Source organism: Ambystoma mexicanum, chromosome 10 (genome assembly GCF_040938575.1).
Source record: "Ambystoma mexicanum isolate Mex_15411 chromosome 10, UKY_AmexF1_1, whole genome shotgun sequence".
Lineage (NCBI taxonomy): Eukaryota > Metazoa > Chordata > Amphibia > Caudata > Ambystomatidae > Ambystoma > Ambystoma mexicanum.
Genome location: NC_090932.1, coordinates 1,608,582,789 through 1,608,596,669, shown reverse-complemented (window position 1 = coordinate 1,608,596,669; position 13,881 = coordinate 1,608,582,789). Strand labels below are relative to the sequence as shown.

General features: G+C 44.7%; 1 protein-coding gene across 1 annotated transcript in view; it reads right to left on the bottom strand.

Annotated features, from left to right (window-relative positions):
• Positions 1–386: 386 nt before the first annotated feature.
• Positions 387–13,881, bottom strand: part of LOC138492670 (catechol O-methyltransferase-like) — a 75,371-nt gene continuing 61,876 nt past the window's right edge. The window contains exon 5 of the mRNA XM_069619987.1: positions 387–1,041. Within this exon, the coding sequence (XP_069476088.1) occupies positions 862–1,041 (180 nt within the window). The 3' untranslated portion in view covers positions 387–861. The remainder of the gene's footprint in view (positions 1,042–13,881) is intronic.

Genomic DNA, 13,881 nt, shown 5'->3' with positions numbered 1-13,881 from the left:
GTCGTTGTCTTTGTCTTCCCTCTGTTCCTCCTCCCCTGCCTCGTCTCGCCTTGAAACACCTCTGTATAGGCGCGATATAAATTCCATATCATATCATAAAAACACGTATGTCATTTTCTAATTACAGTTCAGTTTTGACATGCTTACTTACCCAAGAAACAAAAGTGACGTCATGATTCAAATGCTTCACAATTGCACTGAGATGTAAATACAGAATTTCAGCTGCCACTAAAACAAGGCTTAGTTCCTCCCGAATCCTTACTGCTGTACTTTCTTTCTCTGACAATTTACAGGCATTAGATCATAAAACATACAGGGCAACCTGTGTTCTAAGTGCGCTGATGGAGTTTAGTACACAGAACATGAATCTGGCCACATGTTACCAATTAATTTGAACAACTACCGCAACTTTTATTAAACTGCTTAAAATATGTTTGCAACACATTACAAAATACATGGGTTGTGTGTTTGCCAACAGTACATATGTTGCACTCCGGATATGAACAGCAGCAAACGCCCTTTCAGAAGAGTGACTACCAGGCCAAACACTGAAAAGGTGGACAGCATATTACATGGGATAAAATACTCCCTTCTGTATGTAAACAGGGTAGTACCAGTCCCTGCTTAGTTCTATGTTCTTAGCAAAGGATCAAAAAGGCAGTGTTATTCCTTATGGTCACAGAACTCCTCTGTGACTTGTAATCTCCTTAAAATAAATGAGTTTATATACATATTTAGAAAATTGTAAATAAATGCCTTATATTTAACATTGCTCTGCCACTCATCCTGAAGTCTGACATGAACCCCCACGCCCTCCATTACAGAGACCCTGCCATTGTGTGGTCAGCTGCGATTCCACACTCATCCCCTGTACACAGCCTTTTCCAGCGCATCTTCCTTAGTCGAGTATTCCAAGTGTGATGGGAAGTGTGTGCAGTCATATCGTCCGCTGTTTCGGACGTACTCCAGGAATTCTGGGGCACCAGGATATACAACATTGTCAGCCAGTAGAACAGAGCCAGCCTTGAGCAAGCCACATTCCTAGAAAGAAAAGAAATGTGGGGATTCACTCCAGTAACTCATTAGGGCTTACACACACAGAATGCTTATAAACACACACAACATTAAAAAAGACAAATAATATTATTGAGAAGTAAAATCAAAAGAAATTCATAAGGAGCTGCATGGAAAGTAAAATCATTCTCTATTGGAGGAAGGAGTGGGTTAGGTTCTTGGTTTCCAAGTACATTGACACGCGAGGCTTTGGGAACCTCTTCACCAGGAATCTACAGGCTTTGGCTTTCCAGATATTTTGGACCACATATTCCAGCAGCCCTAGTCATCATAGTCATGGGTGAGATCATACAATACTAGCCCAAAACATCTGGAAAGCCTCAGGTTGCAGACCGCTGCCCTATATGCACAGCTTCCCATTGTGTTGGGGCCAACACCTGAGACGCATCATTAGTGCTTTTGAAGAATCTCTGGGCACGGCCGGCATTGGTTTGTGGACAGACTGAGAAGGTGTTTGGCGATTTGCTCAGAAGCACTCTCAAGAACTTCCAAATCGTCAGCCTTACCTGCAGACTTCTCTTGCTTTTTCTGGGTAGCCGAGAGGATCTGAAGCAACAACCGGGAGCCAGTGGAGAGGTTTTAGGGCTGAGAGATGCGGTCCCTGGGCGCGAGGCCAGGAATAGGTCTTGCAGTCCATGAGGTGGTGACGGTTCCAGATTCTTGGCCAAACCCAGAATTTTTAGGCTGGAGCCAAATAATTCAGTTGATTGGATCGCACTGCTCGGAGCAACCTCTAGATAGCATTCTCTCCTTTTCCAGCTTAATCTTTCTTGCGCATGATCCCCTCTCTTCCCACTAGCCCATTGTTTACACTGGCCTTTGCTGCATGGGCAGCATTTCTGATGACATCAAATCTTGAGAGGTCGTCATTCCAGACTGAAAACTCTGCTTGAGCCGCACGAAGGCAGATCATCTTAGTGGTCTTATATAGCTCTTTATGGTAGATTCTTCAAACTTCAAAGCACTGCAATAGCCAGGGTGTTTCTACTCTTTTTGATGGTCCGCTGCAGATTTTGAACATGTGGGCCCAGTAGCTGATGCAAGTGCTTACTCAGGAGCGATCCACCAAGACCGCTACTGCCTGCGGCTTTCTCGTAGGCTTTGCCCACATTTAAGCACACCGTCTTTTCTCTAATATTAGGTCTTGTATAGAGAATAAAGCCTCATGCCTTGACTTTCAATCTGTACTTGCTTTTGTTTAACAAACAACTGCTAAATACAATCTGAGAAGCACTAGAACCTCAACACATTACATTTTAAAGTGAAATACATACATATATACAAAACCAATGATATATCAGTTCTAAACAGATATGCAGGGAAGCCGGCGACCTATCTTTCAGCAGATCTTAAGTGTTGGAAAGGAGGGCCAAATACACCATATTTCCTAGGCGCCATTACGGTAAATCCTAGCAAATATCAGACATCCATGGCCAACTATGAAGAAGGCACCCATTACTGCGCTTTGTTAAAGATGAGGGAAGAGCGAACAGCGCTACACACACCTCGCTCGACTACTTCCTTCCAATGTCACAACAGGGGTACCACAAATATGGGTAATAATGATGCTAGTTAGTAACACTGTGCTGTAAAACTGGAATTACAGGTACGCAGAGCTTTTTTTTAATCGTTTACATTTGTAAAGCGCACTAAGCCCATGGGCATCGAGGCGCTGATTGCAGGACAGAGAAACACATTGAGGGCCCAATTCCTAAACGGGTGTTAATTACCGAAAATGTCATAAAAAGTGGTAATAACATTTTCGGTAATTAACACCTATTCTGAAGGTGGTGCATTCTTCCGAAGTCGGACTGAATGCGCCACTTTCGGTATACTGGTGTCGGTTGCTAGGAAGGGCTGGAAACTGGCTTAGCAACCGGCACTTTCGTTATCTGTCCTTTTGCATGGGTATTCTTGTGCCACTCCTCCAATTTTGTAAGTGCGTGAAATTGGCGCCGAAGTACGGTATCAAATTGGTGTCATACAGGAGGAGTGCCAGAATAAGAGACTGCTCGTGGTGACGGATTAGTACTTTTAAGTACTGTCTTATTTTTTTTCAGCAAAATAGAAGGGTGGCCAACCCATAATGGTGGCATGGTGGTAGGTAGCCCCAGGGTATGTGCGTCGACACCGCAGGGGATCTTGCCACGCCAAAAAGAATGTGGGCCCTTTAAGGTATTACCCACTTTATAATTACCCCACAATGCCAGGACTTTACAGTTTTCCCCACCCTCTTGCCAGGCAGAGCGCATGTGCAATTGCTATTCTCTCTGCAACAGTTTCGTTAAATAACAAACTCCTCTTTATTTAACGAAAATGCTGCTATTCTCTCTGCAACAGTTTCATTAAATAACAAATTCCTCTTTATTTAACGAAAGTGCTGCCCGAGATTCGTCAATCCGCCCGTTACTGCCGTGCTCTGCGAAGACTCCCGGGCCCACATAAGATTGGCAGTGGTGCCTGAGCATCAAGAAATGGCGCAGTGAGTCATGCTATTTAGCACGCTTACTGTGCCTACATAAGAAATGGGCCCTTAGTCAGTTGTAACCAGTGTCGGGGTGTGGTACTTCTATAGTTCCATAGATTGAGAAGAGTCTTGAACCCCCCTAGACAAAGAGCCAGGTTTTGAGGTGTTTTTGGAAGGTCCAGTATGACTGTTCAGATCTCAAGGCCATCGGTAGGGAGTTCCAGAGTCTGGTTGTATGAAACTGCAAACATAAAATGGGGCAGTGGGAATTCTTGCGTGGCAGGTGATCAAATTCCGTACATAGTCAATGGGCTTCCAGGGTCTCCTGAAGCTTTGTTTAAGTGGACGGCTGTTGAAGAAATGGACCCTTAGTCAGTTGTAACCAGTGTCGGGGTGTGGTACTTCTATAGTTCCATAGATTGAGAAGAGTCTTGAACCCCCCCTAGATAAATTGCCAGGTTTTGAGGTGTTTTTGGAAGGTCCAGTATGACTGTTCTGATCTCAAGGCCATCGGTAGGGAGTTCCAGAGTTTGGTTGTATGAAACAGCAAACATAAAATGGGGCAGTGGGAATTCTTGCGTGGCAGGTGATCAAATTCCATACATAGTCAATGGGCTTCCAGGGTCTCCTGAAGCTTTGTTTAAGTGGACGGCTGTTGGAAGGCATTATATTCTGGTGGTGCCGTCATGGTCAGCTTGTGCTGTCCAGCATTTCTTGGCTTTATTGGTCAACCTCTGTCTCCCCAACACCTTCTCTCTTCCTTTTGTCATATTTGGTTTCCTATTCAGGGCTCGAGATTATATACTAAAGCAGGAGTATTGCATACTCAACGTTTCTAAAGTTCTGCTTCAAACCAGGCAGTAATAATATTAAAGCTTGTTCCTGCAACACCCCTCTAATGGCATCACTACAGTTGGGTAGCCTGTGTGTTGGCCAAAAGAGCCATTGCAATGGCATGGAAAACTCTGAGGGGCCCCCTATACGCCAAATGGTATAAAGAGTTTGAACACTGGTCGGAGGCGGAAACCAGAACCTGGGGAGAGGGCATGGGCAGGGGACGAACCAAGCATGCCCTTCGAAGCCTGGAAATCCTTGATATGGGACATGTTCCACCAGTCTGATGACAAACCCCTGTGAGAAACTGAGCCCCGCTATCGGTTCTCCTTTAAACTAACGGTATCACATCATCAGGGTTTGGAGGCCCGGTCCCAACCATTGGTCTCACATCTTCTTGACATTATGACTAAATCCACCCTGTCCCGGAAGTGACTCCAGCACCTAGGAAGAAGGCGCTAGTTGGCGAAGACTCTTATTGTTTGTTTAAAAGTTATTATTGTTGTTACTTGTTATTTGGTTTATTGATACATGTTTATAAGCACACTGAATGCTACTACTAAATGCCAATAAAAATATTTTAAAGTAAATCACTACAGTTGGGTGCATGGAAGCAGGAACAACTTCCTATGTGTCGCTCTTTTCCTTTTTAGCCAATCAGATAGCTCACTGGGTTGAGCGCTCACTGCTGTGACCCGTGATATCTGCAGGCCACAGGTTCGAATCCCAGGTAAGTCCAACTCAGCCTTTCATTCTTCCAAGGTCGATAAATGTGCACCGGTTGAAGTTGAACAAACACTGTAATAAATGCTGTCTGAAGATCTTTTGCAAAAGCGCTATATAAATAAATTGTTAGGCCTCGTTTTTAAGGTTGGGATATCTGCCTGTAATTGGGGACTGAAATTGAAGGGTACGTCGCTCATCTGTGTGGGTCCCAAAGGTATGGGAGGGTAGATAGGATTCTGGTCAATGCAGTTGATGCTACAGGGGCGGTCATGGCACTGCATCTCCCATTTCCTCGTCTCACTCAGAACATAGCCCTAATTCCATGCCCCTCTTCATCTTTTCAATCGTCAGCAGAGGCATTGCTGGGGGAAGCGGGGGGGGCTGAGGGGGTTATAGCCCCGGGTCTTTTGGTTGCAGCCCCGGATAGAAGCTCAGGGACTACAACCAAAAGGCTATAGCTAGCCCCTAATCCTGCCAGCTCCGACATTAGTGTAGCCCCTGAACTTTTCCAGACCTAGCAACACCCCTGATCGTCAGGCAGCACATGCAGTTGAATTGTCTGGGATTGCAGGACTATTGCCCCTTCTGGTCTATACGGTCCTTCAGAAAGGCTATTTCGCGATCACTGGTTCACTTTGGAGACTGGACGTCAGCAACCATGGAAACCAATCAAAAATGCAAGCTTCTCCATAGCTACTATCACAGCACGAGCCTCTGAGTGACAGCTATTCCACCCAAGCAGCAGAGGGTCAGGACCTGGGCATCTGGACCAGGCAGGGCCAGCATCTGTCCCTTTGCCCCAGGGGGAGGTGGGACTTGTTCAAAATCCCGGCACAGTATCCTCCCAGTGACACATTTACAAAAAGGCTAATTAGGCCTAGGCAGTAGATTTCCACTGGAGAAACATTTGTATAACAGTTTATTTTAATTTACTCATCCTTTTTAAATTAAAAGCAGTTTGGTTTCTTGGAGTCTGGCTGGTCCACAACATTGCACAGGTGTTAGCAGTAAATGCGATCTAACAGCTAAAATGTCTGCCAGCCTAACATGTATATATGTTCCATATATACAAAAGCTTAATTGTTAGGATGACTTTTGTTTTTAAGAGAAAAAAGAAATGTGTACAAACCCCAGCGTGCATTAGGTATTTAGTGATTCATACAACTCTCACTGACATATATAAACCTCTTTGGTCTTTCTTATATTCCCAGAATGCTCCTTAATATGCAAAACAGCCGGAACCTCATTGGTTTTATTGGTGCCCCTCCTCATTATCATTGGAGTTTGTTCTAATCAACACACATACACTGTTAAACAATCACTTTTATGTTAAAAAACATATGGCCTGCATTTTTTAAGCCATTGCAAAAATGAGGGTTTCCCTCCAGAAAAGTAAAGGTTAAAAACGATGCCTCATTTCACAATATTAAACGCATGCCTATGTCAAGCACAGAGATCCCACAGGTGGGAATTAAAATGATGTTCAGAAGCAAGCACTCATTTCCCTCCCTGACCCCACATTTCTGATGTCTGTGGACACCCAAAGGTGCAAGAATAAAGAGATCAAACAGAAGTTAAAATGGCGAAGAGTACATCTAAATGCACAAGTGCATCAAGAAGCATGTGAAATGATGGCCGAAGCCAAAGAAGGGTGAGAGAAAAAAACAGTAATAGCTACACAGTGTTTCACAGCTGTAAAGAGGCGAAAGGTCTGTGGTGTCCTGTCAAGATGTCCGTCCAGCCGGCATTACTGAAGCTTTCCAGTGCGAAGCAGGCAAATGGCTCCCTGCTCGATGTATCACGAAATGTAGCTGCACACACAGCACTACCAGGAGCACCAACTGCAAAGCATGCCACACAATGCATAACAGTCACGTTTATAAGTAACCTTCACATGAATTAGATTTTAAATACAAGGTGTGAAGCAGCACCTCAACGACAGCAGGGAATCGAGATCTAAAACCCACAAATCCCAAAATGTCCCTTTGTATTGTACAGACTAGCCAACACTAATGAATGAACCAAACATCTATATTACCACAAACGCAAGATGGCTAGACCCATAGCCTAAATATACCACACCCACAAACGTAATGTTGTGCTGGAAAGCCTGACCCATTACTCAGTGTCACTCTTGCGGTGTTGGCTATTTTGGACAATGGCACAAACAGCGATGATGTATCCGTATGTACTGTTTAATGTGTTACAAAAGCTGCCTGCGCTGCAAAGCTATGAGGAATACATTTGCTTTCCACTCATGAATGTTCGGGGTCAGCCTCATTCATTAACCCCACCGTGAGAATGCTCAGCCAAAGGTTCCAAGCACCTTCTCCAACTAGCTTTACTCGACTGAGGTGTTCATGGCCAGAGCTTCACTTGTGATTTTGCCATCTTTTAATGGCGTTCCAGTCCAAGGGTTTGGAGGTACACAGGCTGCAGCAGGTGGCAACTTGACTTATCTCCATTATGCCCCCTGCTAACCAGAGCTGTAACCATGAAAAGGGGGTTTAGTTATTTTTGTAATCTTTAAGGTGTGCCTGAACCACCTGCATGTGTTCCATAAGCAAACTATACCATTTCACAAGACCGTATGTAGAAGTGTAGTTACGTTGCCTGAAACTCATATTACAGAACAATCTAGGCGGTTCTCATGGGCTGACAGCAGGCAACTTGGGAGAAACCAGTGTGTTCAGCTGGCAGACAGTTTATGTTCTGATTGCTTCCTCTAAAAGCAGGTTTTCTGACCTAATCAAAAGTAGGCAGATGGCCTCAACAATACCTCTAGTAGACACAACTGTAGAACACACTGCCTTCTCCAAATCCTGGGCAGCAGAGGCCTGAAAACGCTCTTTCAAATAGTATAACGTAGAGGATAACATGCTTGAATTAATAGAGAGGTAGCAATATGTTTCTAATCCCATCAGCCTTAAAAACGTTCTTATGCCTCTATGGAGCCAAAATGGGACAAGATGGTGGTAAGGGGGGTAGTTTGGCCAAGGGGGACCGGATCCGTTGAAGAGGCAGAATCTGGTGAAGGTGCTGAACCTGGTAGAGGTGGAGTAAAGCTGGGGTTGAGGGGGGCGCATATACTTAGTTGGGCCTAGAGCAGCAGAAAGCCTAAATACGCCCCTTTGTTCTCCCAGAAACACCAGCTACTTAGGGAATGACGGTGCGTGCACCTGGTAACGCCCTCTGTACTTTATCCATCCAAGTAACATCAGCTCTGGTCGCACCCAGGCAAATGTATTCATTTGGGACACAGCCAAGAACTAGGAAGACTCAGTCTGAAGAAGAAGGTATGCTTACAATACCTCAAATCATTTAAACTCTAGACCTTGTAGTTCCTGAAATCTATGCAACGTCCCAAAACATCAAGCTCTACATGGTCTGGCATACAAAATAACTCTTATCTTTGTGATACAAGATCCGTACTTCAGAAAGAAAATTAAGAACCCCAGCCTTGTAAATCTTGTGGCGATACACTTCAACATTTGACATTAAAAAATTGTCAAGATTTATAGTTCTATTGAGTTTAAGCATGTAGCAACCCACACATGGTGATTAAAGCCAGAACCCATGTGTTGTTCTCCTAGCTTCACATGTAATCCTATGATACCAACAGATATGACCTTGTGAACTTTCTGATAGACCACAGCCCCTGGTGACTCTGGTCCCTCAGGAACTAGTACAATTCACCTGTATATGTTGGGTCCCATCTTAGCCAGTCTATTTAAAATTGTTGCTTATAGCACGAACCTTGCTCAAGAGCAATGGAGAGCTTTACAACAGGATTGTGGCAGAATTGGGCTTGGCATTTTATACAGTAATGCAGTACTGTTGGTGGAGGTAGAGCCACATTATTTAAAATTGTCTTTTGAGGAGGATTATATTCCCAGCAATAAAGAGATTGTGGAATAATCCGCCTCGAAGAAGCCTTCAGTAGACCCTGTATTGCACTCAGACTTCAGGCTAATTTCCAACTGTCCATTCCTATAAAAAAAACAATCCCGGACAAGGTATCTTCTGTTCAGGTAAGAGAATAATTTTGGGACAATGTTGTCTTGGGAATCTGTCAGTCGGCTCCAGGCCTCGTCAAATTACAGAAACAGCCCTCCTAGACGTAAACGACAATCTTCTGAAAAGAATGGACACCAATGGATCTTGAAGGCTGTGCTGCTCAGTTTGTCTGCAGCCTTTGACAGCATTGACCATCAGATCCTGCTCGATAGTCTGGCACTGAATCCTAGACTCAACCCTGCTACTTACAAGTGGCTCCATTCGACAAAACTGGCTTTCTGCTTTGAACATGGAGAGGTTTTGAATCATTTTGCCACCCTGAATTGCGGTGTCCCACAGGGATTATGTCTCTCACCCATCTTGTTTAATCTATACATGACCCGCTGATCACCACTGGAGCCATATCTCTGAACTCCGCTGATGGCATTCAGAGTTGCTTAGGCTCGGCAATTCTTATTGCAAACCGGATGAAAGATAATTATCTCAGTCTCAATCGGTCTTAGACAGAATTTCTTTTCTTGCATCCCGATTATGTAAAGCCCAACAGAATTTCCATTTACTGCCAAATCCTTCCCTCATCAGAACTTATTAAAGCCACAGACAAGGTTGCAATGCTTGGTGTCCTGTTCGATGATGCCCAGTCTTGGTAGGATAGCTCGGGGCAACGTGCTCATCTTGGAAGCAAGACGACGTAGAGCAACACCGGTTGCATCCCCAGGTCCACGCTTAGCAACCCTGGGTATTAAGCATGTTATAAATAACCAATTAAAATTACAATTCCACAAGTATGTAGCATGAAATAGTAGGACGGAGAGCTCAAAATGGAAATGAGACAAATTCTTCACCTACTGTCGGGGGAGATTAGAACTGTGCCATAGTGGCTCACACAATAACAGGCCCAAAATTGGATTACTGTAAAGTTCCACTCCTGGCAGCAAACCAGAAGAGCAGCCACTGTCTTCAGGTTCTCCTGGTGTTGTATCCCACATTGTCACCAATATGCCCAGGAGGGCTCACATCACACCTCTCCTTCGGAAACGGCACTGGCCCCTAGTCTTGGCCCGGGTGAAATTTAAGGCCATGATCTAAATGTTTAAAATCCTCCACAGTTATGCTACAGTCGACTTAAAAGAGAAGATCTGGTCTGAGCTAGCTCAGTCATTATACTCAAAGCTACGGTGCCCTGCTATAGGTCTAGCTGGGACATTCCGCTCAAGCTACGGTGCCCTGCTATAGGTCTAGAAAAGCCCCTGCTGCTCTTTGCAGGCTTTGGTTCCCCTTGCACACAAACTCCCACCTCTGGTGATCCATAGAGCCACTTCCTTGTTGACTTTTAGAAGAAAACTGCAAACCTATCTCTTTCATCAGCATCTTCATGTAGTGGTCTTTCCTCATCCCAGAGTAGAGTGAAAGACTCTCTTCCATTTCACCCTGCTCTTTGACTTGGGTTGAATGGCTTATACTGCATAAATACCAGTCTGGTCATTAACTCTCACAAATGAATTAGAACAACCTCCCCACCTCTACTATTCCACGCTCCCCTCCATTATCCTTTAGCCCATAGTGCTTTGAGACAGCTTGAAGGTGCTACTAAACACTACACACAAAAGAACCCACAAAAAATGCATCTTCAAGGGTGAAAGTAGGTTTTCATTCTTGTGAATTGCAAATGGGATCGGACCTTAAAAATGTTGCTATGTTACCAAAAAGCAAATGGTCTGTGTTTTCAGGGAGATTCAGGTTATCAAGTGGCAAATAATTTCTTTTTTAAGCAAATCCTTCATTTAGCTGAAAATCTATTTGGTTTCATTACTAATCCATTTTTGTTTATTTTTTAAGAATCGATTAATATTTCAGAAAATATCTTCTTTTAACAAATCAGTGTTTTCGGAATGGCTCAGTTGTAGAATCTGGCTGGGGCGAGTGGTGCAAGGGCTTAGGCCTGTAGTTTAATTGTAAGTTGCGGCACAGTTACAGTAAAGTTAATTTAAGCAGATAAGTAAGGATCACCAACAGGACAATGCACTCCCCAGACAGGATCCAGCTGCCATTCTCAGGACACTCACTCAAGGTTCCATCATGCACAGTACACTCGCAGCCCTCACAGCACTCACTCAAGGTTCCATCATGCACAGTGCACTCGCAGCACTCACCCAAGGTTCCGTCATTCACAGTGCACTCACAGCACTCACTCAAGCTTCCATCATTCACAGTGCACTCGCAGCACTCACTCAAGGTTCCATCATTCACAGTGCACTCGTAGCACTCACTCAAGCTTCCATCATTCACAGTGCACTCGCAGCACTCACTGAAGGTTCCATTTTTCACAGTGCACTTGCAGCACTCACTCAAGGTCCCATCATTCACAGTGCACTCGAAGCACTCACTCAAGGTTCCATAATTCACAGTGCACTCGCAGCACTCACTCAAGGTTCCATCATTCACAGTGCACTCGCAGCACTCACTCAATGTTCCATCATTCACAGTGCACTCTCAGCACTCACTCAAGGTTCCATCATCCACAGTGCACTTTCAGCATTCACTCAAGGTTCCATCATTCACAGGGCACTTGCAGCTCTCCCTCAAGGTTACATCATTCACAGTGCACTCACAGCATTTCACTCAAGGTTCCATCATTCACAGGGCACTTGCAGCACTCCCTCATGGTTACATCATTCACAGTGAACTCTCAGCACTCACTCAAGGTTCCATCATTCACAGTGCACTCGCAGCACTCACTCAAGGTTGTATCATTCACACTGCACTCACAGCCTTCACTCAAGGTTATCATTAACAATACACTCACAGCATTGACTGAAGGTTGTGGACCCTCAGGAGTGGAGGAAATTCCATAGAACAGGGTATTTGACCCATGTTTGTTCTCAGTAGAGGGGCTCCCACACTCTTGCTTAAAATTGTAAAACTCTGGGTTTCACCCTAAGTAACCAAAGCTCACTGTGCCTTAGAGAGGCTCAGCAGGGCCTCACTGAGGAGGCCCAACAAGGCCGAAACAGGTGTCTGGGGTTTATAGTAGGTCGGAAGAAGGAGGCAGACCAATAATTTCAATTTTAAAGGATGTTTATTGAAAACAATAGAAAAATGCCTACCTTTCCCTAGTCTAAGGAACTCCCTGCCTAACGCAACTAAACGAGGGTGCTCGTCGTCTGGTCTAGAGTCCAAAGTAATTCTGTCCTCCATCCAAAAGCAATTTTCCTTACTAACCCTACCACTTATTCTAAATAACTAAAGAACAGGAGAATGACTCCCTTCTCCTGGGGTTGCTTTGCCAGCAAGTATTTCTCTATTATAGGATCTTCAAATAGCTTCTCACTATTTGCTGTACCAGTCCTTTTAAGTGATTTCTCCACCCCCCTTTCTTTGGTTCTGTTCAAGCTCTCAAGTTCCTGTCTCTAAGCACTATGGCCCTTGAATATTTATTTTGTCTGTTCCTCTCAACTATTGTTGGAAACTGTTCTTTTACTGACACCAGCTCCTCCAATTTGCTAGCTCCTTGATTATTACTTCTTATTCCTTGTGGTGTCCGTGCCGTCACACAGGGATCTGTGCAATGTACCCAGTGGCCTGCTTCACTCCTTGTATAAGCTTTCCATTCATTGGGACAAGCAGGTTGAGTTCCTGAACAGTTCTCACTCTTATTTTATACTATCACTAGGACAAATATATTGCTTCCCTGTGTGATTCTCACTCTTCTTAGCAGATACACGCTCACTGGGACACGAAGGGTGAATCTCTGTATGATTCTCACTCTATTTAATGTATTCACAATCACTGGGGCGAGTAGTTTGTGTCCTCTTGTGATTCTCACTCTTCTTAATGCATTTACATTCACTGGGACGAGTAGGCTGAGTTCCTTTGTGATTCTCACTTTTCTGAATGCATTCACATTCACTGGGATGAGTAGGCTGTGTCCCCTTCTGATTGATTCTCAATCTTCTTAATGTATTTACATTCAATGAGATGAGTAGGCCGAGTCCCTTTGTGATTCTCACTTTTCTGAATGTATTCACACTCACTGTGACAAATAGGCCGAGTTCCTTTGTGATTCTCACTCTTCTGAATGTATTCACCCTCACTGGGATGAGTAGGCTGAGTCTGCTTGTGATTCTCACTCTTCTGAATGTATTCACATTCACTGGGGTGAGTAGGCAGAGTTCCTTTGTGATTCTCACTCTTCTGAATGTATTCACACTCGCTGGGACGAGTAGGCTGACTTGAATCTTTATATTTGCTCTGTTATTTTTATGAGGGATATTATCATTAGATGTGCCTAGTCACCCAGGTCTCCAACTCTCACCGTTACCTTTAGTGTAATACGGCTGCGTCACTGGGTCGGCACTCACCTTTGGTGTTCCTCCATGGTTCGCCAGAATGGCTGTTGCATTTGGTTTATTTCCTCTCTCCGACAGGCTTCTGTGTCTTTCTCCCTTTGTGGTCTCGGTGTGGATAGGTGTGGTCTTTCCATTTCCTTCCCAGCCACCTCCAGGCGAGTACTCTCTCTGTGTCCTGTCATGGCTCGGGCACTTCTCACCCACGGCGTCTCTCCTCCGTGCTTGTTTCTGAAATGTCAGGGACGGTCCCTTGTTTGGCAAACTCCCTCGCATCTGCCCCTCTCACAGTGCAGCCCGGGCACTAATGGGTTCTAGTTGGACACCTGCACAGACAACAGCGTCCTCACCCCGTTACCAGCATCCATCCAGCTGGCTTGGAATTCCAGTGTCTTTCTCAGGTTCTCTTGCTCCTCC